Below are 25,507 nucleotides of genomic sequence, written 5' to 3' on the forward strand. Positions count from 1 at the left end.
CGTGGCTCCTTTAATTGGCTGCATGGCCCATTCAAATTTTTGTGCCTGCGCGATTTCTCCCATGTAAAAGCTAGTGAGCGGCCTGCGCGGGACCTCCAGACCGTTGCGCAGTCGCCTGGCCGCACAGCTTAACGGGAACGTTGGTTATAGCACAATATAAGAATTGTGAAAAATTGCAATGTGACACATAGGGTAGCAGATGGGCAGATAGATGGCAGATGCAGTTCAATATAAAAAAATGTGAAGTAATACATTTGAAAATAAGAATAGTGCAAGGAGCTACACCTTGAATGTTAAGCTTTTAATGGGTAGAGGAGCAAAGAGACCTTGGTGTGCAGATATATAGGTTGTTAAAAGGGGCAGCGCAAGTAGATCAGGTCATAAAAAAGGTAAAGGGAATCTTTGGTTTTGTAGTCAGTCGCAAAGAATACAAGAGCAAGGAGCTAACGTTAAACTTGCACAAGACTTTAGTTAAGCCACAGTTGGAACTTTTGTGTACAGCTTTGGGCACTCCATTATACAGGAAACTTTGTGCTTTCCGGAGGTGAGCTATCCGGCAATCTGGAGCCACCGGCAAAAATCAGCAGCCGTTTTTTATTCTTTTTGTTTGTTTTTTTTGCTTTGTTTGAACAGTCAAGCTGTGCAAGGTCTGTAGCTATAGCAACAGCTTCATATACAGAGCTTGCAGGCTACACCCGAGTGTTTAGAAGCTGTTGCTAAGCAACAGTGTTTGTTGTCAAATACGGAGATAAGAATCTCCGTATCTCTCAACATTAACTCTGGAGAGTACGGCAGTTTTGAGGCAACGGCGGCAGCTCGGTCCCGTGGGTGCCGGATAGCACAAAGTTTCCTGTATGAAGAACATAAAAAAATTGGAAAGGTGGAGTATAGTATCATTAGGATGTTACCAATGATGAGGGGTTACAGCTGTGACAAAAGACTTGAGAAGTTAAGACTTTTTTCACTTGGGCTGAGGTGGTTACGTCATGACCTGATAGAGGACTTCAAGATTATGAAGGGGTATGATAAAGTAAATAATGATCAGTAATACAGTAACAAGAGGGCATACATGGAAGATGATTACAAAAAGAATTATAGGGGAGATTCAAAACAGCTTCTTTACACAGAGGTGGTTAGAATGTCGATGACTCTACCATAAATTTATTGAAGCAGAGCCCATAAATCTTGCACGAAAAAGAGGAATTTTAAAGGTATGGAGGGTGAGCAAGAGAATGGGATTCGACTAGGAACATAGGAACAGGAGCAGGTCACTGAGCCCCTTGAGCCTGTTCCGCCATTCAGTGAGATCATGGCTGATCTGTGACCTAACTCCACATACCTGTCTTTGGCCCATATCCCTTAATACCACTGGTTAACAAAAAACTATCAATCTCAGATTTAAAATTAACAATTGATCTAGTATCAACTGCCATTTGTGGAAGCGAGTTCCAAACTTCTACCAACCTTTGTGTGTAGAAGTGTTTCCTAATTTCATTCCTGAAAGGTCTGGCTCTAATTTTTGGACTATGCCCCCTAGTCCTAGACTCCCCAACCAGCAGAAATAGTTTCTCTCTTATCTACCCTGACTATTCCCCTTAATATCTCAAAAGCTTTGAGCAGATCACCCCTTAACCTTCTAAATTCTAGGGAATAGAATCCTAATCTCCTCGTAACTTCACCCTTGGGACTGAATTTTCCGTGGTGGTAGCGGGCGCGATCGGTGGGTCGGGTGGGAACGTTGTTTTTTTGACAGTGGGTCAGGAACCCGCTGTCAACTCGCTCCCACGCGCCTTTCCCACAAGCGCATCTGTCAGTGTGGAGTCGGCCTGACCTGCAGCGGCGGGGGACCCAAATGAAAATCATTATGAGGTACTTTACAGGCACTTAAGAGCCATTTCCCCCACCCCTCCCTCCCCTACTTTATTAATTTCCCTGCATGGCCACAGGATTCACACAGCTCGGGAACCACGTCTGTCAACCTGAGGCGTGCGTTCCGTGGCCATTGCTCCAACTGATTACTTGACAGCATGGAAAACAAACCAGAATAAAAACATGTTGATTACATCAGCTAACAGATTGATGGAGATTCTGTACTACCTGAAAAGCTACTGGTAAACGTTAATTTTTCATTAGCCATTCTCGGCTATTGCCTTCCATCTGAACAGTAATTGCAATGAATTGATCTGCACTCTTAAAAAATGACATTTACCATTGTAGGGGGTTTCTCTTGCTCTTTCTGGTCTCCTGCCAGGCTTCGTGCAATAATTACCCTTGAGTGGTTCGACCCACTCCCCCTACGGTTCTAGACCTTGGACTTAGGTGCAGAGAACAGTAGTGCAGAGAAAGAACTCAATAGACCAGGTTGAATAGCACGAAATGGATGCTTTTATTTTTAAACAGTTTGAAGCATTACAAAATACATGTCATAGGCACAGATTAAAGTTACTACAATCATGCACAAATTTATGAACTTGACTCTATGGAAATGGGGAACACACGGCACATCGAAAAAGGGGAAACACATTACGATTTCCCTTAACTCCCTCCCCTATACCTAAACTAAGTTTCGACCTGGGGAACTTGGGATCATGCTCACCACTCTCGAAATCGCGAGAAAGGGGGTTCGCAGCCTTTTGACACCGCTTCCCGTCGTCACGTGGATTTGGAAACTTCTGGCGCAGTCGATATTCTCTCCTCCCTCGAGGCGGTGGGGTAGACCCAGCCTCGATGAGCGCTCGTTAAGGTTGAGATCCACAATCGTGGGTTTTTGTTCATGGAGCAGACCTAGATGCAGGTTATGCACATGGGAGAATCTTGTGGCATCGATCGCCGGTTCTCCAGAGGGGTTCTTCTCCGTCGGCCTGGGTCGTCGATGATCTCCCGACCCCAGTACCCGGGCCACCCTCGTCGTCTTCTCGTCGTGGCCGAGCCTTGTTTGGCTGAACACCGGCCACGTTGTCCTTTTTCCGAAACCGTCCGTCTTTAAAAAGACGAAAACGTTTTCATCGATCTGCCGAAGTGGAAGAGGCGCCGATCCGGGCACCGTCCGCCCTTCGTTCGTTCCTCGTAGAAGAAAGTTCTTGGAGAAATGGAAGCCTGAAGTCGCCCAACAAGAAGCCATGGCAGTGAAGAAGAAGTTGTTCAAGTAACCCGAAGTCACTTAGATGGACTTTCAATCCATAGTTATACTCTTTTGGGACAGTCTTATCTCCCGCCAAATCATAGTCCTGTCTTTGTATTAATTTTGGCGGGCAGAAATCTCTGCAGGGGCGCTTTGTCTTGTAACGGAGCCGGTGATAACTTAAACTGGCCTTCCTGGCCGATAATGTCTTTCAATGTCTTTTGCATTGTCACCGTGGCTCGGTTCGCATATTGATCGGTCCGGACATTTTCCTTGATGGCTGCTAAACGGTTTTTCCTTTGTACGATAAATGGGTATAAGTGTTTTTACATTGTCCGCCCATATCTTGATGGGCCCCATCCTGTACTTATAATCCATTGAATATGTATGCTGTTGCTCTGAGTTTCGGTTCCCAGAGACTGGCTTTCGTGGGCTCACTGTCTTCAATCCACAAGCCTGTCTGGCTTGCAGTAACAGAAATAAAATGGTTCATAAACTGATCACGGGGCCTGGCGGCCATTTTGTATGCCCTTTTATCAAAGGTTTTTCTGTGCAAGCTTACTTTGATCAATAAACAGTCTTATTTTATCCAGTTTTCTTGCGTGATTTTTGCTGAAAATTGCGAATCTTACACCATTTAAATACATTTTTGTGTTATTTCTGGTCAGGTTTTCCTCACAGTATACTGTGATTGTCAGTTACACATTAAATCAAGTCATCAACCATAACAATTTCATTCTCATCACTCATTCCACTGGTTCAATTTGCTTTCAGTCCCTGAATATGACTAATTTAATTTTTCAGTCTGAGACTTTAGGGTGAATTTCTGCAGAGGTTCTCTCACTTGTTCATTGTTAACTTCAACGGAAGAGCTGCAGAAATCCCAGAAACACATTGGGGGTGATTTTTGCCAGCCCTGGGGAGGCGGGTATGGAGGTGGGACTGCCGGGAAAATGGCAGAATCTGGGGGCGGGTGCCCAACCCACCTCCATGCCATCTTCCCAGGAGGTGGGTAGCCGTCCCACGCCAGGTCCTGTCTCCTTGGAGGCAGGAAGGGATTAAAGCCTATTAACTGCCTGTTAACAGATAGTTAACAGGCAGAAAATAGGATTATCCCCTTTTTGCCCTCAGAAGTCCGGGCTTCCCGAAGGCTCCAAAACACGCCAGCTCAGCGAGGTGAGTACTGGGTCTGCGGGGGTCGGGGCTGCAAAAATGTGGTGTGAAGGTAAGTGATGGGTGCAAGAGTGTAGAGGTGAGTATCTGAGGTAAGTGCAAAGTGTTTTTAAAAGTGTACTTACCTTTGTTTCTTCCTGCAGGCTTCAGTCGGTTTGTATGTGGAGAGTCTCGGACCTCCGTGTTACAGATGAGAGATGGCCGTTGCATTCTCAGATGCAACAAACATCTCATTTCTGTAAAACAAAAAAGGCTGATGAGGTCTTCTATGCAAGACCGCATCAAACTGCAGAGAATGTCACTGTTTGACAGCTTCACAGAGCTGTCAAACGATGACAATTCATCTGTCAAAAATTTGTGACAGATGAAACGTCATACGTTGGCATGCTCTGCAACCGGCTTTCCCTTAATTGGCCTGCTAATCCCGCTGGGCGGGCTTAACAAAGTCAATCAAGGGAAAATAGTGTGGGCTGGCCACAAATCGATGGAGGCTGGACATCGACCCGACAAGCAGCAGTCCTGCCTCCAAAGCGACCCCATTCACAAACTCGCGCCCATTGTAAGCACCACTTATACCGTTTGTCAGGGATTTTGCAGCTGTTCCGCTGAACTTGCATAAGATTGTCAATCCACCCCTTTACAATTATATTTAAAATCTGCTTAATTTTATGTATTACCTGTGGTAAACCACTGTTATACCTGCCTGTGTGGGTGTTTGTATTCCACTGTGTACATGTCTGTACATGCCTCGGCTGACTCCTCCCACAAGTCCAGGTATAAAGGTGACTGCTCCACAGTCCCTCTGTATTCTGGACTGGTCGACCACTCGAGGCACACCTTCATTCTCTTGTTAATAAAAGCCTGTTAGTTACTCGCTTAACCTCAGTCTTTTGAGTAATTGATAGCGCATCAGTTTTATTAACAAGATTTTTTTATAATGGAGAAGATCCTCACACCAGCATGCCTGGACTTAGACCATCGGGAGGCGGACGCATCCACCAAGTTTGCTCACTGGCTTAGGTGCTTTGAAAGATTCCTGATCGCCTCCGCTGCAACGGTCAAATCGGATGAGGACAAACTGGATGTCCTGACCTCCAAAGTGAACCATCGAGCGTACTCGGTCATCCAGGACGCGACCTCGTACACGGCTGCTCTCAAGCTCCTCAAGGACCAGTACACGCGCCCAGTGAACGAGGTGTATGCCAGGCACCTCCTGGGGAGTCGTAAACAACAACCTGGGGAATCGACCGAGGAATACCTTCAGGCACTGTCTGTGCTTAGCCGGGCCTGTGGTTGTAAGGATGTAAAGGCCGCCGTGTACACAGATGAACTTATCCGGGACGCTTTTGTAGCGGGCCACAGGTCCAATTACACCCGACAGCGCCTGTTGGAGCAGAGTGACCTCGACCTCAACAAGGCCTCTGAACTCGTACTATCATTGGACGCAGCCTACCGGGGCATGGATGCCTACTCCTCTGCACCGTGGACGCCGCGGGGAACGACAGCCTGGGACACGGTAGGACCATCTCATAGCGCCGTGCCACCCCAGCCACATCCCAGCAATGGCCCAACTACCGCAGCAGTGTCCCAAGGCCAGAAATGCTACTTCTGTGGCCAGGCCAAACACCCCAGAGCGCGCTGCCCGGCGAAAAATGCGATCTGCTCGGGCTGCGGGAAGAAGGGACACTACGCCAGCGTCTGCAGGGCCAAAGCCACCCCGAACCCCAGCAGCGCCGTGTGCGGGCCGCCATCTTGGGCCTCCCCAGCCATGTGCGAACCACCGGAACAGCAGCCATTTTGGACGCCTCCAGCCACATGGGGATCATGGACGCCACCATCTTGGACGCCAGCCGGGACGCAGCAGGCCCCCAACACCGCCTCATCTGATACCCGCAGCGACACACCGACCCCTACGCTGGCCTCCGTTACGCTGCACCAAGCGAGACCGCACCAACTGGCCCGGTCCACAATGGACATTAAGGTAAATGGTCACGAAACAACCTGCCTTTTTGACTCTGGGAGCACGGAGAGCTTCATCCACCCCGACACGGTGCGGCGTTGCTCTCTCCCAGTCCTGCCTGCGCACCAGCGGATTTCTATGGCCTCCGAGTCCCAGTCGGCGGACATTGGCGGCTACTGCGTGGTGACACTCTTAGTAGACGGGACTGTGTACGATAATTTTAAACTTCTGGTCCTGCCCCACCTCTGCGCTGCCATTCTACTGGGGTTAGATTTTCAGTGCCACCTTAAAAGTGTTACGACGGCGTACGGTGGACCCCTCCCCCCACTCACAGTCCGCAGCCAGCAGCTTCCAAATTGCCCGCCGCGCACCAGGTGCAACCTCTCCACACTCAGAGTCACCCCCCCTGCACTGTTTGCTAACCTCACCCCCGACTGTAAGCCCATCGCCACAAAGAGCAGGCGATACAGTGCCGGGGACAGGGTATTCATTAAAACCGAAGTGGAGCGGCTCCTGAAGGAGGGGATTATTGAGGGCAGCACCAGCCCCTTGCGAGCCCAGGTTGTGGTCGTTAAGACCGGCGAGAAGCAGCGCCTGGTCATCGACTACAGCCAGACAATAAATCGCTACACCCTGCTGGACGCTTACCCACTCCCCCGCATAGCTGATATGGTCAACCAGATCGCGCAGTACCGCGTCTTCTCGACCATTGACCTGAAATCAGCGTACCACCAGCTCCCTATCCGCCCTGAGGACCGCCAGTATACTGCCTTTGAGGCAAACGTCCGCCTCTATCACTTCCTTAGGGTTCCCTTTGGCGTCACCAACGGGGTCTCCGTCTTCCAAAGGGAGATGGACCGGATGGTCGATCAAAATGCGTTGCAGGCCACTTTCCCATATCTGGACAATGTGACCATCTGCGGCCATGACTTGCAGGACCATGACGCAAACCTCGAAAAATTCCTCTGCACCGCCCAACTCCTGAACCTGACGTATAACAAGGAGAAGTGCATATTCCGCACAACCCGCCTCGCCATCCTTGGCTGTGTTGTGGAACACGGAGTCATCGGTCCCGACCCTGGCCGGATGTGTCCCCTTATGGAACTCCCACTGCCTCAAGGCCCTGAAGAGGTGCCTAGGGTTTTTCTCCTATTACGCCCAGTGGGTCCCCTACTATGCGGACAAGGCCCGTCCGCTGATCAAGTCCACCTCTTTTCCCTTGACGGCAGAGGCCCGCTTAGCCTTCCACCGTATCAAGGAAGACATTGCCAAAGCCACCATGCACGCAGTGGACGAATCCATCCCCTTCCAGGTGGAAAGCGACGCGTCCGACTTTGCCCTGGTCGCTACCCTTAATCAGGCGGGGAGACCCGTGGCCTTCTTTTCACGAACCCTCCAGGGCCCGGAGACCAGACACTCCGCTGTTGAGAAGGAGGCCCAGGCTATTGTGGAGGCTGTGCGTCATTGGAGGCACTACCTGGCCGGAAAACGATTTACCCTGCTCACTGACCAGCGTTCAGTTGCTTTTATGTTTAACAACAAGCAGAGGGGCAAAATCAAAAACGACAAGATCTTGAAGTGGAGAATCGAACTTTCCACCTACAATTACGAGATCTTGTACCGGCCCGGGAAGCTCAATGAACCCCCGGATGCTCTATCGCGTGGCACCTGCGCCAGCGCGCAGATCGATAGACTGCGGGCCCTCCACAATGACCTCTGCCACCCGGGGGTCACCAGGTTCTTCCACTTCCTCAAGGCCCGCAACCTGCCTTACTCCATTGAGGAGGTCAGGACCATGACCAGGAACTGCCAAGTCTGCGCTGAGTGCAAACCGCACTTTTATAGACCAGACAGGGCTCACCTGATAAAAGCCACTCGCCCCTTCGAGCGCCTGAGCGTTGATTTTAAAGGGCCTCTCCCCTCCTCCGACCGCAATGTGTACTTCCTCAACATTATTGATGAGTACTCCCGTTTCCCGTTCGCCATCCCCTGCCCGGACATGACCAGTGCCACGGTCATTAAATGTCTGAACGACCTCTTCACCCTGTTCGGTTTCCCCAGCTATATCCATAGCGACCGGGGCTCATCGTTTATGAGCGACGAACTCCGCTAGTACCTGCTCGCTAGGGGTATTGCCACAAGCAGGACCACCAGTTACAACCCCCGGGGGAACGGACAGGTGGAAAGAGAGAATGCGACAGTTTGGAAGGCCGCCCTGCTAGCCTTAAAGTCTAGGGGCCTTCCGACCTCCCGCTGGCAGGATGTGCTCCCTGATGCGCTCCACTCTATTCGGTCACTGCTCTGCACTGCCACTAACGCCACCCCTCATGAGAAAATGTTTGTCTTCCCAAGGAAGTCCACATCGGGGACATCGCTACCGCCATGGCTGATGTCCCCAGGGCCGGTCCTACTGAGAAGACACGTGAGGACCCATAAAACGGACCCCCTGGTCGAGAGGGTCGACCTCCTCCACGCCAACCCCCAGTATGCTTACATTGCGTACCCGGACGGGCGGGAGGACACAGTCTCCATACGAGACCTCGCACCCTCGGGGGCCCCAGTAACCCACTACCCACTACCACCCCCCCCCCCCCACGATCCAATATCCAACCCCAGCAGACGGCACGCCTGGGCCCCGCGACCCGCTCGACACCCACGAGGACTACACACCAGTGCCCCAGCCTACGCGGGACTCGACGCCGGAAGCTTCACTACCCCTGCCGTCGCAACGTCGATCACAGCGGCAGACAAGACCTCCGGAGAGACTCCAATACACAAACTTTTAATACACTTCACCCCGCCGGACTCATTTTTAAACAAGGGGTGAATGTGGTAAACCACTGTTATACCTGCCTGTGTGGGTGTTTGTATTCCACTGTGTACATGTCTGTACATGCCTCGGCTGACTCCTCCCACGAGTCCAGGTATAAAGGCGACTGCTCCACAGTCCCTCTGTATTCTGGACTGGTCGACCACTCGAGGCACACCTTCATTCTCTTGTTAATAAAAGCCTGTTAGTTACTCGCTTAACCTCAGTCTTTTGAGTAATTGATAGCACATCATTACCTATACACACACATCTTTTATTTGTACCAGTTACTGATACAAAAGTCTGTAGATTTGTGACTAAAGCACCAATAACTTCACAATTAATGTACTTTTTAAATTATGTTCTTGATTGTATTTGTAGATGGAATCATATTACTTAATAATTTTATTTAAATATTTCTTTGTTACTCAGATATAATTTGTATTATATAATTGTACAGTAAAGATCGAACATCCACTATGTTAGATTGAACTTAAAATTTAATGTGGCCAGGGTCCCTTTAAGGATCCTGGCTTAAAACACATCATGAATGATGTCACCAGACCTCGCTCCATCTAATTGGGCCGGGTAACGCGCTGGGCAGGCTCATTAAGGTAAGTTCATTCTGTACAGCAGGATGGAGCCAGCTGCGGGGTCAGGACACACCACGGACACTGGCCGCACTGGACCTACCAAGGTAAGAAAAATTCCGGCCTTGAAGTCCGGGTATCATTCTGGTAAACTTACGCTGCACTCCCTCCAAGACCAATATATCCTTCCTAAGGTGTGGTGCCCAGAACTGCTCACAGTACTCCAGGTGTGGTCTAACCAGGGTTTTGTATAGCTGCAGCATAACTTCTAACCCCATGACTAGGTGGCTTATGTGGAGAAAAACACCTGATGGGTCAAATGGCCTGTTTCTCTACTGTAACAGTCTGATTCCAGATCATGGAATTCCTCCATTCCTCAATCTTTTCTTTCTCCTACAACATTCAGTTATTCAAAACCCAAGCTTGGCATCACCTGTTCGCTACCTCCTGATTTATTTCATCCTCTCTCCCACTCTATTCAAAATGAATGATGTCCTGCCCCATCGACCTTGGTCCTACACCTAGGTTTTTCAATCCAAAATAAATCTTTTGGGTTTTATTTTTACAAGAGAAGGTCGAGCACATCCCCACAGAAAGTGGAAAAAAATCTACAGGATCTATACCTTTAATAGGGACTTCCATTTTCTCTACGAGTGCTGAGCAAGGGCGAGATTCCCTAAGGGGCATTTCCAGCATTGAACTGGAAACCCTGTGTTATTTAAAACACTTTTGCTTGTATGGCAAAAACACTTTAAAGACATAAAGCAGGCTTTCCAGTTTCGTACTGTAAAAGCACTGATCTGAAATAGTTAATGGTTGAAGGAATTGATGAAGACTTATTGCATTCATTCTTCATCACTTGCTCTCCCCCCAAAATATTACCAGATCCTAGCCTCCCTCATTGATCCAGAGCCTACCCCATCCTCCAGATGTAAATGTTTCTGGATCCCAATAGTTTTTACTTTCGATTTTCACACCCACCATGCCACTACCTCTGCATTGCAGAACCACATCCTGTGACACCCCATCAATGGTCCCACTACTTCCAACATGCTACTCCCACTGCTACCAGGCCATGGGCCACCCTGCCAACACTGCTAAAACACATAGCCACTCCTTCTCCCCAGTACCTTTACATATGACAGAGACTGAAGTAAAGGTGGAGTGAGAGAAACTGAAGTGAAGGAGTGAGAGAAAATGAGACTGAAGCGAAGGGCAGAGAGAGAAAGTGGCAAGTGCTGGGAAAGAGACAAGTGACTGAAGTGAAGGAGGAGAGAGCAATTTAGGGTACTTTCACAGTACAACTTTATCATTGGGGAAGCAGTTCTTGCTTTGCACCATGCTAAAATTATAGTGCAAATGAACCTATAATCAGATGAGGTCCTCTCACTGGTTGCATCACAAGGATCCAGACCACTGGTATAAAAGATTGGACACCCCTGTATCTAGAATTCTTTGATTTTCATGAAATTTCAACCAGTAGCAAGGTATCATTTGAAACCAAAGGGTGCTAACAATCTCTCCATCAGAGTTAACCACTTCTCTCAATGATAGTAAAAACTGATTTCAAACTGGACGCTATGAAATTATTTACTATGGTGCCTACAGGAATGATCTGTTCACCAAGTGTAAATTGTTTTACTCTCTCCAATTTTCTCTTTTCCTGAAGGTGCTGAGTTATGTTGGGATATGATTCTAATGGCAATGGCTCTCAGTTACTTTGATTAATTGACATTCATATATTAGACAAGACAGTAAGTATTGACAGGCTATTCAACTACTAGGCAGATCCTGTCTTCACCCAACATATATACTATTCAGCAGTGGTCAGGACCTTGGATATAACTGAGACCAATTGCACTGTGCCAACACTACCCTAGCTGAGATCAGCTAACTTAGCACAGACCAGGGACCAATGTTCCCTCTAATTTTTTTTTAACTGGTCCCTTTAACTGGCTGCGCGGCCCATTCAAATTTTCACGCATGCATGGTTTCTTCCATGTAAAAGCCGGTGAGTGGCCTGCGTGGAACCTCCAGACCGTTGTGCAGCCATGCAGCTTAGCGGGAACGTTGCGAGGAACTAAACTTGGGACTTTCCTGGTCCAGATGGCTTAATATCATAGCACACAGTCCCATTACCCACCGAGCCATCAGGGAAGCAGGTCTCGCTGGTTGATTGTTTAAAACCTGGAGTTTTCCTTCAAATAATATTTTAAAAAATGCTCCTGCAATCTGCTTTTCATCAAATGATGGACATAGAGGGAGTGCCCATCTCATTTTTGTTAGCCTAGGCCAGGAGTATGCAATTCTTACTTGCAGGCAACCATTACTCATTCTCCTACTGACTTCCCAGAAATGTGGGAACCCATTTAATAGTTACGTAGTCTGGAACCCATGTATACTGAGTCCCTTGCTCAGAGATTTAAACCGGGACCACCACCATCCCCTGTTGAAAACCCAACACCACACATAGCCACTGAGAAAATTCTCTTTCAAATATGTGTGTATGTATATATATCCCCCACCCACTCACTTGCGATTTGTTTTTGCTTCACTTTTTTACAGTTCTGCAACACATTGTGGGGAGGGGAGATGCAGGCTTTTTATCAGACTGGGTAAGCATTGCTGTAAATGGAAACGTCAGTTGTTATTACCCATGCTGCTCTGAATACACTGCTGTAAAAGGAGCATGGGTAACAACAACCGCTGAGGTTAAAAAAGGAGGAAAGGAGTGCATGTTTGGGAGGCATAGGCAAGATGATCTTGATGCATGATATATTCAGTTTTCACATGTATGTTGATAACACTCAAATCTACCTCTCTGCCAACCACATTTGACTCCAGGCTATTGCTGTACTTTAGAACTGCCTCTCCAACATCAAGGTATGCATGAGCCTTAACTTCCTGCAGCTTAATGTCAGAAAATTTGAATGCATCCTGCTCTATGCTCACCAGCGCCTATGTGCCTTTGGTATTGAATACATGAACCTTCCTAGCTGATCACTCAGGGTGAGGCTAGTATTGCACAATCTTGGCATTCTGTCCCACCCTGAGCTGAGCTTTGTACCCCAGAACTCGTCTTCACCAAGGCTACTTCCACTTCTGGTCTATTGCCTGATACACTCCTAACTCACCCCCTCCACTGCCTTCATTATCTCAAGTATCAATTGCTCATATGTTCTTTTTGTTGTCCTGCCTACCTCCACCCTTTACAAACTTCAGCTGGTCCAGAACTCTGCATCCGAGTCCTCTCCTGCAGATCATTCTATCCTTGCACTGATCTCATTTTCAAATCCCTCCACAATTTCAGCCCACGTTATTTAAATAGATTTCTCCAGTTAAACATCCCAATGTGTATCGGTTTCTTAATTGAGTTGTGTTCTGGCCTGAATCACCCTTACTGCCAACCCATTCTATCTGTTCACTCAGATTGGGATGCCAGCCACAGATAAGCAGTATTGATGTATTCATTTAATTACTTTTTTGAGGGGACAGGGTTACAATTTTAAATGGTAAACTCCAGAATACACCTTATTCTGGGTATTACATAGTACAGGTATTACATAGTTGCATGGTACTATGTAATACCCAGAATAAGGTGTTTTCTGGAGTTTACCATTTAAAATTATTAAAAATTATCAGGTAAACTCCTTATTCTGGGTAGTCTGTTAAGCTTTCACTTCTGTCTAGAGTGGGGAGGAAATGGTCCAACCCAACATGGGAAGATGATGGGGTTGGTATTCTGGAAGGATGAGATCAAATGAGCTGACTAATCGGTCTAGTGATTTTCCCTGCACATACACTTCAGATACTCTTAGTCCCCCACCTTTCCCCACATTTCTATAGTGTGTCTCAGTTGAAGGTATTTTGGTCAGGATAGCTTCAGAAGTTGCCTGCCTGATACTTTGTTAAAAATTAAAATTTTAGGCTAGTGGGGTGATTTTGGTTATGGTATTACCACTAAGCCAATCCATTGTTTTATTTTCTCTGAGCTAATTGGACCTGGAATCGTAGGATGGATAAAGTCTTTGTCCTCCCATGGATCTTTTTACAGTAGTCCCCGGGTTATATAAATGTTTCTTCAGTGGGATCCAGTTTAAGGTGCATGTGGACCTGAAGTGCCCCTCAGGGTGAACGTGAACTTGAGCCCGTTCTCTGGGCTCACATGAAGACCTGAGCCAGGTCTCGATCTTCCAGACACATGCAATACACTAGGTAAAGCTGCATTCCTTTTCCTGTCTCCATTCCCTTCCCTATCTCCCTGCTCAGAGCTTTGTGGTCTATCAAGTCAACAGGATGGAGCAAGACACCGAGATAATTCACTGGAAACAACGTGCTGTGAGCAAGGCTGTGGGCTGCAGTTAAAATTTACTGTGTGATCTTTTCAGTGGTTAATGCTGTAGTATTAGTAGATGTGGAGCTTCCGTGCTGCTGCCTTGCTCCCGTTTCACAATTACAGTCAGTACAGGATGTGGAAGATTCCACTCAGAGTTATCGCACGGTCCCAGACCCCACACATTGCTCTCTGACTAGCAACAACAGTTGTGTCACTTTTTTCTAATTACAGCCTGCTATTTCTGATATGATGTGGAGGCTGAACAGTAATTTGTAACATTAAAAAACCCCACTTGTTTTGCTAGAATAATGAGGTAAAGTAATAGCAACTTTTTTTCTGTTGCTGCAGAAATCTGGAGTATCTCATGGTGCTCATCACTGGTGCAACATCTTTGAAACAATAACAGTTTTGCCAGGGCCAGGGCATAGTCTCCAGCCCCTTGGCTTGTCAGACATGAGCTGTGGCTTGGCAGATAGACAAGACAGGTTAACTAAAATTAATTTACTCAGGGCAGAATATGTTGGCGTGGTGCACTAAGGCACTAGTGTTTTTTCTTTACTAAGAGATAAACACAATAACCCCCTCACCAGCAACACACCCAAAGACTACAGTTTTTCAAAAAACTGAACTTTAAGTTTAGCAGAAGTGAACTTGAAATTTAAATCTACTACCTTGCATGCGGTACCAATGCATTTCCCTTGGTAGTCAGACTGCTCCATCCAGTCAACAGCCACTTGATTTCAATCCCTGCTGTGTGCTGAGCTAGCTGATCTTAGCCAAGGCAGCAATAGAGGCACTTCAATCTTCCTCAGTACCCCTGGGTTAGGGAAGGAAGAAAACAAAATCACATAGGGATCTGTTGTGTCTCAAGGGGTTTTATACCCTTACCTATATAACAATTAAGAAGGACTCCGGGGTGGAGAGTTTAGTTAATGGCCATTTTATTTACAATGTGCTTCTTCACTCAATGCACTACATTTCCCATAGCGCATTGCAAATCACCACTACGGTATCCCATGTGGGACAATTCTAATACACATTCAAAATACACAACATATTTCCTCCCCCTTAAAATAGAATGTCCACAAAACAGAATAACTTAAAATGACTATAACTTTGGAAGAGAGGGTAGACTGCCTCTACATTCCGCTAACCCTGGGGATTATTCTGCCCCATGCACACAGGTTAGCACCAACTGTAACTAAGGCGCTCTGGAGGCTGCCTTTCTCTTTGGGGATAACGCCTAATCTCAGGAGCAGGCTCTGGCTGGCTCTCCCGTGACCCTGCAGGCGTGGCTTCCTCCCTCGATGGCACAAGAGTGGATGGTGCCACCGTCTCAGGGTCGGACGACCAGTCCCTGCTGGAGCCCCCAGCAGGTCCTTGATCCTCTGTTTCTTGGGTTACCTGTGGCGACTGTCTTGGCAGTAACTGGTCTACATGCCGTCTCCATGTTCGGTCGTCTCCGGTGCGGACTCGGTATGAAACGGGGCCCGTCTTTTGAATGACCGTAGCCGGGACCCACCGCTCCGGGGTGGTGTAGTTACGCGCGAGGACTTTGCCTCCCACCACAAAGTGTCATTCTTTGGACCTCTGAGCTCGTCTGCTGACTTGATCCTGCTGATTGGCGTGCACCACTGCTTCTGTGGACGTTGGCCTCAGCAGGTCAAGGCGTGTCCGTAGCTGCCTTCCCATGAGTAGGTAAGCAGGAGATGCTCCAGTCGTAGCATGAGGCGTGTTTTGGTATTTCAGCAAGAAAGCATTCAGGCGCTGCTTTAGAGGAGCATCACTTCTTGCCGCTTTCAACGCGCGTTTCAGTGTTCTGACAAATCTCTCCGCCAATCCATTCGTGGATGGATGATAAGGCGCGGAGAACGTGTGCTGGATTCCATTGCTCTTGAGGAACTCCTCCATCTCCTGGGATGTGAACTGTGTTCCATTGTCGGTTACGATCTGCTCCGGCAGACCAAATCGCCCGAACATCTCTCTCAGAGTCTCGATGGTTTTCTCCGTAGTGGTAGTGGACATTACTGCAACCTCTGGCCATTTGGAATGGGAGTCCACCGCGACCAGGAACATCGCTCCTTCCACTGGTCCCGCGAAGTCCAGATGGATCCGTTGCCACGGTGTCGCCGGCCATTCCCATGGATGCAGTGGCGGTGCTCTTGGCGTATCCCTGGTTGTTTCGCATGATGGGCATGATTTCGCTTCAACTTCAATTTCATGATCCAGACCGGGCCACCAGAAGTAGCTTCGTGCCAGCTCCTTCATCCGGACAATACCACAATGTCCTGAGTGCAGCTCGTTGAGGACATGTTTCCGCAGCTTTGGTAGTATGATCACTCGCATGCCCCAAAGGAGGCATCCTGATGTGACAGACAACTCCTTCCCTCTTGACAGGTAAGGTAGGAGCTCAGGTGGTGCGTCTGACACCCGTGATCCGTCTCCTCGCATCACTCGATCCAGCACCTTGGATAGCGTAGGGTCCACTCTGGTCTCTTTCTTGACCTGCCGGGCCGTGACAGGGGCATTGCTCACCATGTCAAAGTAGAAAATCTTCTGCTCACAGCCTTCAGAGGGCACAGGCAGCGGAAGTCTTGACAATCCATCCGCATTGCCATGTGCTGCTGACCTCCGGTATTTGATGTTGTAATTGTGAGCGCTTAACATCAGCGCCCAGCGCTGCATCCTGCACGCTGCCAGGGAGGGTATTCCTGTGTGTGGACCAAAGATCGATGTCAGAGGACAATGATCCGTCAGCAAGGTGAATTTCCTTCCGAACAAGTAGTGATGGAACTTTTTGATTCCAAAGATGATGCCCAAAGCCTCTCTTTCGATCTGCGGGTATTTCACCTCTGCCTTGCTCAGGGACCTTGACACGAATGCAATCGGCTTCTCTTCACCTGAGGGAAAGATGTGGGACACGACCGCGCTGACGCCATAAGGCGACGCATCACAGGCCAGCTGAATCTGCAACGACGGGTCAAAGTGCGTCAACACTCTGGGGTCAGTCAAAGCTGCTTTGGCTTTCTTGAATGCAGCTTCGCACTCCTTCGTCCATGCCTTGCCCTGACACAGCAACTCATGTAATGGCTTCAACAGTGATGCCAGCTGTGGAATAAACTTTCCGTAATAGTTAAGGAGACCTAAGAATGACCGCAGCTGGCTGACATTTGTAGGTGCAGGAGCGTCGGCAATGGCTTTCACTTTCGACGGTGCTGTGTGTAGGCCGTCCGCGTCGATGACATGGCCTAGGTACTCCACTGATGGCTTGAAAAATTCGCATTTGTCCTTGCGAACGCGTAAGCCATATTCAAGTCTTCCCAGTGTCTTCGTCAGGTTCTGCAGATGCTCGTTGTCATCCTTTCCTGTGACAAGGATATCATCGAGATAACATTGTACCCCTGGAATGCCGCTTAAGATCTGGTCCATAGCCCGCTGAAACAATGCTGGTGCTGACGTTATACCAAAGGGTAGGCGTCAGTACCTGTAGAGGCCCTTGTGGGTGGTGATGGTGAGGTACTTCTGTGAGTCCTCTTCTACATGCATCTGCAAGTAGGCTTGGCATAGATCAATCTTGCTAAACTTCTGACCGCCTGCTAGACTCGCGAAAAGATCTTCAATGATGGGGAGGGGGTGCTGTTCAGCTGAGAGCACAGGATTCACTGTTACCTTGAAATCTCCACATAAGCGAACCGCGCCGTCACTCTTCATCACTGGTACCACGGGCGTGGCCCACTCACTGTGTGAAACCGGCACCAGGACCCCTATCTTGACCAGATGCTCCAGGTCAGCCTCCACCTTTGGTCTGAGGGCATAGAGAACGTTCCTGGCCTTCAGGAATCGTGGCTGGCTGTCAGGCTTCACCTTGAGTTTGACCGTAATCCCCTTCATACTCCCCAATTCTCCGTCAAAGACAGCCGCATGCTTTGTCAACACTGCCGCTAGCCCCGCCTCTTCGACTGACACCGCATTCACTTTTTTCCAATCCAGATGAATTTTCTCCAACCATGGCCTGCCCATCAGGGATGGATAGTCACCCTTGACCACGTAAACTGGCAGCATCATGGTTTGTCCATTAAGCTCCACCTTGACCTCCGTCTTACCCAGCATTGGGACTGTTTCCCCAGTGTAGGTCTTTAAGATGAGCTTGGCCGGCGTCAGTGATAGGTGGTTCAGTTTTTCTTTGAATAGCTTCTCTGAAATCAAGGAGACAGCGGCCCCCGTATCCAGCTCCATTTTGACCGGTATTCCCTCTAGTAGTGGAGTGACTCCATAGCCTGATGAGCCTCCATTCACCGTTAATACATGGAGATTCAGCTCCCCATCAGAGTCTGTGTCACTGTCTTCCTGTTCTTGTTTCACCATGTGTAGGTTTTTCTTTTTAGAACACCAGTTGGATGTGTTTCCTTGTTTGTTTTTGTGTGTCTCTGTGTAGGATTGTTTGCTTTGCCCTTTACACACACGTTCAATGTGTCCTTTCTTTTCACATTTCCGACAGGTCAGGTCTTTACACCAGCAGTCAGATGGCTGATGACCTGACCTTCCACATCTGTAACACTCTTTGGCGCCCCTTGCATGCTTATCCGGTGTAGCTGCTACCCTGTGCACTCTTGTTGCAGCCCCCAACAGCTGTGCATCTTTAGCTGCTAACTCCATAGACACAGCGAGCTCCACTGCTGATTTAAGCGTCAGTTTGTCAGTCGTGAGCAAGCGCTTCTGTGTTGCTTCACATCTTAATCCACACACAAACCTATCACGGACAGTGTCATTTAGCGTGGTGGCATAGTAGTTAGCACTGTTGCCTCACAGCGCCAGGGACCCGGGTTCGAATCCGGCCTCGGGTGACTGCCTGTGTGGAGTTTGCACATTCTCCCCGTGTTTGCGTGGGTTTCCTCCCACAGTCCAAAGATGTGCGGGTTAGGTTGATTGGCTATGATAAAATTGACCCTTAGTGTTAGGGGGATTAAATACGTGGGGTTACGGGGATAGGGTGGGATATGTGTTGGTGTAGGGGTTACGGGGATCGGGTGGGATATGTGTCGGTGCAGGCTCGATGGGCCGAAATGGCCTCTATCTGCACTGTGAGGTTTCTGTGATTCTGTGAAACTCACAATGCTCAGTTAGCTTCTTTAGCACTGCAACATATTCGGCTATGGACTCACCCTCCCCTTGGTTTCGTTTGTGAAACCTGAACCTCTCGGCAATCAGCAGCAGCTTGGGTGTGAAATGCGTTTCCAAAACTTCCACAATCTGATCATATGTCTTAGCGCCGGGCTTATCCGGGTGCATCAAACTCCGTAACAAGCCAAATGTTTTTGCTCCGATCACACTGAGGAACGTCGCCACTTTCACGTCATCTTTAATGCCATTTGCAGTCACGAAAAATCCGAAACACTCTGTATAAGCACTCCATTGCTCCGCCGTTTCATCAAATGGTCCAAACGCTCCGGTTAGCATAGCCATTTTGTTATCTTTTTAAAAAAGTCTTTACAGTCCTTTTCCTCCACTTCTTTTTTTTACAGTCCTTTTCCTCCACTTCATTTCACTGTATCATTACTCTCCCCCTTCTTATTTGTGTAACAAACGAACCTCCACCTTTACGAGACGATTGCATCAGCACTAAACTGCGGGCGCGCCATTAAGAAAAGACAGGAACTTCTTACTTTAAACATCGCCGATTCCAGTGCAAAGTGATGCGCAAGTCCGTCGTCCTCGTCGCCAGTTTTGTTGTGTCTCAAGGGGTTTTATACCCTTACCTATATAACAATTAAGAAGGACTCCGGGGTGGAGAGTTTAGTTAACGGCCATTTTATTTACAATGTGCTTCTTCACTCAATGCATTACATTTCCCATAGTGCATTGCAAATCACCACTACGGTATCCCATGTGGGACAATTCTAATACACATTCAAAATACACAACAGGATCCCACTCATGATTGCTATCTGTGACCCCTGCTGGAAAGTGCATGTTTTTGGACATTGGGTGAGGACAGGATCATGTTTGGCTGTGATGCCCTCTCACTGTCTAGGCTCACAACCAGATAACGGTCGATTGGGCGAGGTATCCGAGAGTGTCTGGCGACCTTGCAACTATAACCCAGTATAAGTCAACATTTTTAAGCAAGGACAGGAGAAAACTGGGAGCGGGAAAAAAGTCAAAGTAAAAATTCTAATTTTTATCATGCACCAGATGAGAGAGGTACAATTATCCTCGTGCGTTCAGAGTGATGCAGTCATATCGAGGACTGACAATATCTGTCCTGGTGGATCCAGAGTTCTGGCAGCTCTGAGCAAGAGCAAAATCACTTAAAGCAATATACCTGTACCATGGATTTACCCACATTTAAGAGCATAGCTAAGAACGATCATCGTGAGTACTGAGGCCCTGAAAGGATGTAAGAAATAGAAGCATAACAGAAATTTAAAAAAGACCCTTCTTTTCCTCCTTTCCTTCCTTTGCCTCTGCTTTATTCTGTAGATGAACAAATCAGGTCATTCACCAATTCAGGTAAAACATAGACTAAACAATGATTTAATAGACCTGTGTTGTCAGATGTATAAATAACAAACCAGCTAATTCGGAGTAGAATCAGAGATCCACCAGTGTACTTATTCTAGTCAATATCCTGTGTATCCAATGCTCTGTTCTGCTTTTTTCCAAGGGATCATTGCTCGTTTTAATGTCTTATTCACATGACTGGTATTAAAGTTGATGCTGTATTCATATTTTGTTGAACAGTTTTACTTGCATTCATGCATGTTTTATAAAAGTATAGATCATGAACAATAGACAAACATGTACGTTGGTGAGGGGTACATTTTGTTACATGAAAAGGTCATGGGAATTCATGACCTAATCACAATGGGCCATTGACCCTGACAAGCAATGGTAAGCAGGATATTGGCCCAGTACTTCGGGTCCCAACGCGTGAGTAAGGACGGGGTACTCACGCGTGGACCCGATGGAAGTGCCGGTTTCTTGCATGCACAGCGCATGCGCGGGAAACCGGCATTTCCTCCAAGGGGTTCAGAGGTCCAACGCCTGCGCGCACGCGTTGAACTTCCTCCTTTTTTACAGGTTTGCCCGTGTGTAAGGGCCTCAACTTTTTAGAAATGTAAAAAGGAGACGTAAGGACTTGATTCTTTAAGGTAAGTGGTCTATTATTTAAAATTATAACATTTTTTCCACAGCTTTATTGTTTTTAAGGACTTTACAGTAAAGTAAGTGTATTTTTAGACCCGATTTTAAAAAAAATATTTTTTTCAAAAATCTGAATAATTGTTTAAAATAGTTTTTTTAAGTTATTTATAGTTCATTTAATTAGTGGGATGTTTTTTAAAATTTTATTTAAAGTTTAAGTAGTGTTTTGGGCGCCCGTAGTTTTCATGAGTTTGACGGTTCTTACTATCAAACTCATGAATGAAGTTTTCCCTCCCCTGATTGGCTGCCCAGTGCTCACCTGATCCCAGCCGGCACATCGAACTAACTACGCCGCTGGATCAGGCAAGCACAGCGCGCCAACAGCTGAACCGGGCCAGTGACAGGAATTCCAAGCAGGCCCAGGCTTCAGCTGTCAGCGCGCCGGGTGAGTGCACATCGGGGGCTTGCACGCGCGGCAAGCCCCCGAACCTAATTTCTGGGCCATTGTAACTTCATCAGTAATCGTGAAGTTTGGAGAAGGGCTGCAGGATAAAATAGGGCAGAACCAAGTGTACAAAGAAATAAGGGTCAAGTTGGTGAGGTTTGGCCCGGTTAGGATCAGATGTTTGTACTTTTGATGTGCAGAGATTCGGTGGTGGAGAAGCTTTTAGAAACAATAATCTGGGAGAAAATTAACAGCCACTTGGAGAAGCATGGACTATTAAAGGAGAGCCAGCATGGATTTGTTAAGGGTAAATCATGTTTGAGTGTTTTGATGCAGTGCAGTTGTTGTTGTGTATATGGACTTTCAAAAGGCATTTGATAAATTACCACATACTAGGCTTGTTAGCAAAATTGAAGCCCATGGGATAAAAGGGGCAGTAGCAGCATGGATACAAAATTGGCTAAGGGATAGAAACAGAGTTGTGGTGAATGGCTGTTTATCAGACTGGAAGAAAGTATACAGTGGTGTTCCCCAAGGTTCAGTACTAAGACCACTGCTGTTTTAGAGTTGGTACAGGGCACAATTTTGAAATTTGCAGATGACATGAAACTTGGAAGTGTAGTAAATAGTGAGGAAGATAGTAATAGTCTTCAAGAAGATATAGACAGGCTGGTGGGATGGGCAGACACATGGCAGATGAAATTCAATGCAAAGAAGTGTGAGGTGATACATTTTGGTAGGTAGAGTGAGGAGAGACCATACACACTAAATGGTACAAATTTAAAGGGGGTGCAAGGACAGAGAGACCTGGGGGTGCTTGTGCATAAATCTTTGAAGGTGACAGGACAGGTTAACAAAGCAGTTAATAAAGCATATGGGATCCTGGGCTTTACAAATAGAGGCGTAGAGAACAAAAGCCAGGAAGTTATGCTAAACCTATATAAAACACTAGTTCGGTCCCAGCTGGAGTATTGTGTCCAATTCTGGGCACCACACTTTAGGAAGGACATGAAGGCTTTGGAGAGGGTACAGAAGAGATTTACTAGAATGGTTCCAGGGATATGGGATTACAGTTACTTGGATAGACTGGAGAAGCTGGGATTGTTCTCCTTTGGTGCAGAGAAGGCTAAGAGGAGATTTGATAGAGGTGCTTAAAATTATGAAGGGTTTAGTTAGAGTAAATAAAGAGAAACTGTTTCCAATGGCTGAAGGGTCGATAACCAGAAGGCACAGCTTTAAGGTGATTGGCAAAAGAACCAGAGTCGACATGAGGTAAAACTTTTTTATGCAACGAGTGGTTAGGATTTGGAATGCACTGCCTGATAGGGTGGTGGATACAGATTCAATAGTAGCCTTCAAAAGGGAATTGTATATATACTTGAAGGATTAAAAAATTGCAGGGATATGGGGAAAGAGCAGGGGAGTGGGATTAACTGGATCGCTCTTCGAAAGAGCAGGGGAGTGGGATTAACTGGATCGCTCTTCGAAAGAGCAGGGGAGTGGGATTAACTGGATTGCTCTTCGAAAGACTCGATGGGCCGAATGGCCTCCTTTGCTGTACTTTTCTATGATTCTATCTAAATTTAAAATATACTCTTCTGTTACAATTTATATGGAGGGTAAATCAACTGGGTTCTGGTACCGGCATGTATTCTCCCTGCCACTTTTTCCTCTCTGCACCCCGGACCTAGGCCATGCTTCACGCCCAAGTGGTAAATACGAAAATCTATCCCTTTCAAAAAATGAAGGGAAGAAAATTGGATGGGGAGGCTTTAAATGTGCACCACATAGCTGAGCAGTACAAACAGGATCATGAACCTTTTGTTAAGAAAGTTTATCAGAAATTCCCCTGATCACTGTAGTATTTCCTGTCTGCAGAAACGTTGTGTTGTGCAGTAGCGGTATCAAAGTGCCTCATTTCCTGTTATGGGGCACTGTGTACCTAACACAGATTATTATCTCACTTGCACAGCAGGATCCACCAGCAACTGTTACTCTGCTGCCAGCTGCCTTCGTCATGGCCTTTGCATTGAGCACAGAACAGTCGAGAAATCCAACAATTCCACTTTTCCAATGTGGTTGTTGTGGGGGGTGGAAGTTTGTTTCCAGACCCCCTTTTCAAAATTAAGTTAATAATTATGTTAACTATTTCTGTTGATTTATGGATATAGACTGGGTTTTCCACTTTTGTGCTCACCAACCTGTGATTTTCAGCCACTAAGATAAATGGGAATCATGGGCTGACAAGAGCAGAATTGGAAAACCCTGGCCATAGCTTTTTCTCTCAGTTTTCTTCCTTTGCTTTACTCTCATGCTGCAGTATGGGTTCTTGGGTACTAGCCATCCTCTGGTATTGGGTCCAAGTGGCCATTCTTCATTGGCAGTGTGTGTCAGCAGGCTCATCAACGCCAGGGTAATTGGGAAAGTGGAGGGTTCACAGCCCAGCCCAATCCTGTCTTCACCTGACTTCTACACATGTCTGCTTTCCAGCAGGATTCCCTATACTGTGATCAGGAATGGGAACCTTGGCTAATTTGTTTCTCTCCCCTTAGCCCATGGGCAATGAAGCTGATTATAAGGGCTCTACTACCCTGAATAACAGCACAGACTGGAGATTGAATCTGGGACCTTCCTGCTCTGTGCAGCTCAGGACCAGATGGTGCATTTACACATTGAGCCATTAGGAGCTGCCAAATAGGCTTAGTTTAAAAGGCACCGCCTTCGTAAGAAAAGCAGTTGACAATCTTGTTTTGTTCAGGGAGAGAACGGAACCAAAAGAGCCATGCACGATGATGTCACATGCACCGTGATGATACATATCTCAGTGGTTTCTGTTATTTTGCTGTAGGTTTTCAACAAAAAAGTAAAATGGTTGCTTAACATATTTTAATGAAGAACATGGCCATTGTAACTGGCTGATAGTTGCAACTGAGCTCAACAGTGTGAGGGTCCTGAATTACTGAACACAGAATCCAACTGGAACGATACTTATCACTGGAGCAGCCTGGCCCGGTGACCATCACTTGAATTTCTCTCTCAGTGGATAATATGGGTTTTCCACCAGCGAGTAACAGTTAGTTTAATTGGCTGTTTGGAATACCCAGCAGCAAAATTAGCTGATTATCGAGACCCTTACCAGTCAATTCATTAGTTAGTTGCGTTAACTATTGATGACCTATACCCACTGGTTAGGCAATTTACTAAGATAACAGGGATTGGTTTTTTGGCCCAAGTCCCAGGCTTACGGGCTGTCTGGATAATTATTTACACCACTGCTCTTCCCCAAGTACATTGGTATATTCTTTAAGATGCCACTGGGTGCAAGAACATAGATTCTTTTTCTGCGTGTCTGACAGTTTTCCGTTCATGTGCTTTTTCCCCAGATGTCAGATCCAACTAACTGGCTGCACAGCACCAAGAAACTTTGTCAGGTTGTGATTGAAAAGAGTGAGCAACGAATCGCAATGCCCCTCAAAGAAGTAAGTGCTTAGGACACCTGCTGGCTTCATATTGCAAACCCTTCAACACTGGGTCAAGCTGCCTGGGGAGAAGCTGTGGGAAAGTGCTATACGATTAGAAGAGGATCTGGGAAACACCGGCAAGCTAGGGAAGGGAGAGGCAAAATATGATGATGAGTCAGTGGACTGAGAAGACTGTTGAGCGAGGGGGCTGGGGAACACTGCCGAGTGAGGGATAACAGCGCTGTTTGAGAAACAGATTCAGTAATCTGTGCAGTGGACGGTGTGGAATGTACGTACTGTACTGCTGCAGTGCTTGTTGTGCTTCCCATTCAGAGTTGTTGGTTACACGATCACCTAACTATTCTTTCAACTTTTTTTTACAAATTTTGAACTTATACTGAGCATCAGTTAAAGAGGGAGTTTTTTTTTCATTAAAACTTTGCATCTTTTAAGATGCACATCAGAAACC

The 25,507-nt window shown here is 47.1% G+C and overlaps 1 protein-coding gene across 1 annotated transcript in view; it reads left to right on the forward strand.

The window, feature by feature from the left end:
* Nucleotides 1-25,507, forward strand: part of LOC147125113 (uncharacterized) — a 56,863-nt gene that overhangs the window by 5,725 nt on the left and 25,631 nt on the right. Inside the window, exon 2 of the mRNA XM_085997545.1 lies at nucleotides 24,961-25,056. Within this exon, the coding sequence (XP_085853671.1) occupies nucleotides 24,961-25,056 (96 nt within the window). The remainder of the gene's footprint in view (nucleotides 1-24,960; nucleotides 25,057-25,507) is intronic.

The sequence above is a fragment of the Somniosus microcephalus genome, chromosome 1 (genome assembly GCF_052327205.1).
Source record: "Somniosus microcephalus isolate GS21.2 chromosome 1, FLI_Smic_1.0, whole genome shotgun sequence".
NCBI classification, from domain to species: Eukaryota; Metazoa; Chordata; class Chondrichthyes; order Squaliformes; family Somniosidae; genus Somniosus; species Somniosus microcephalus.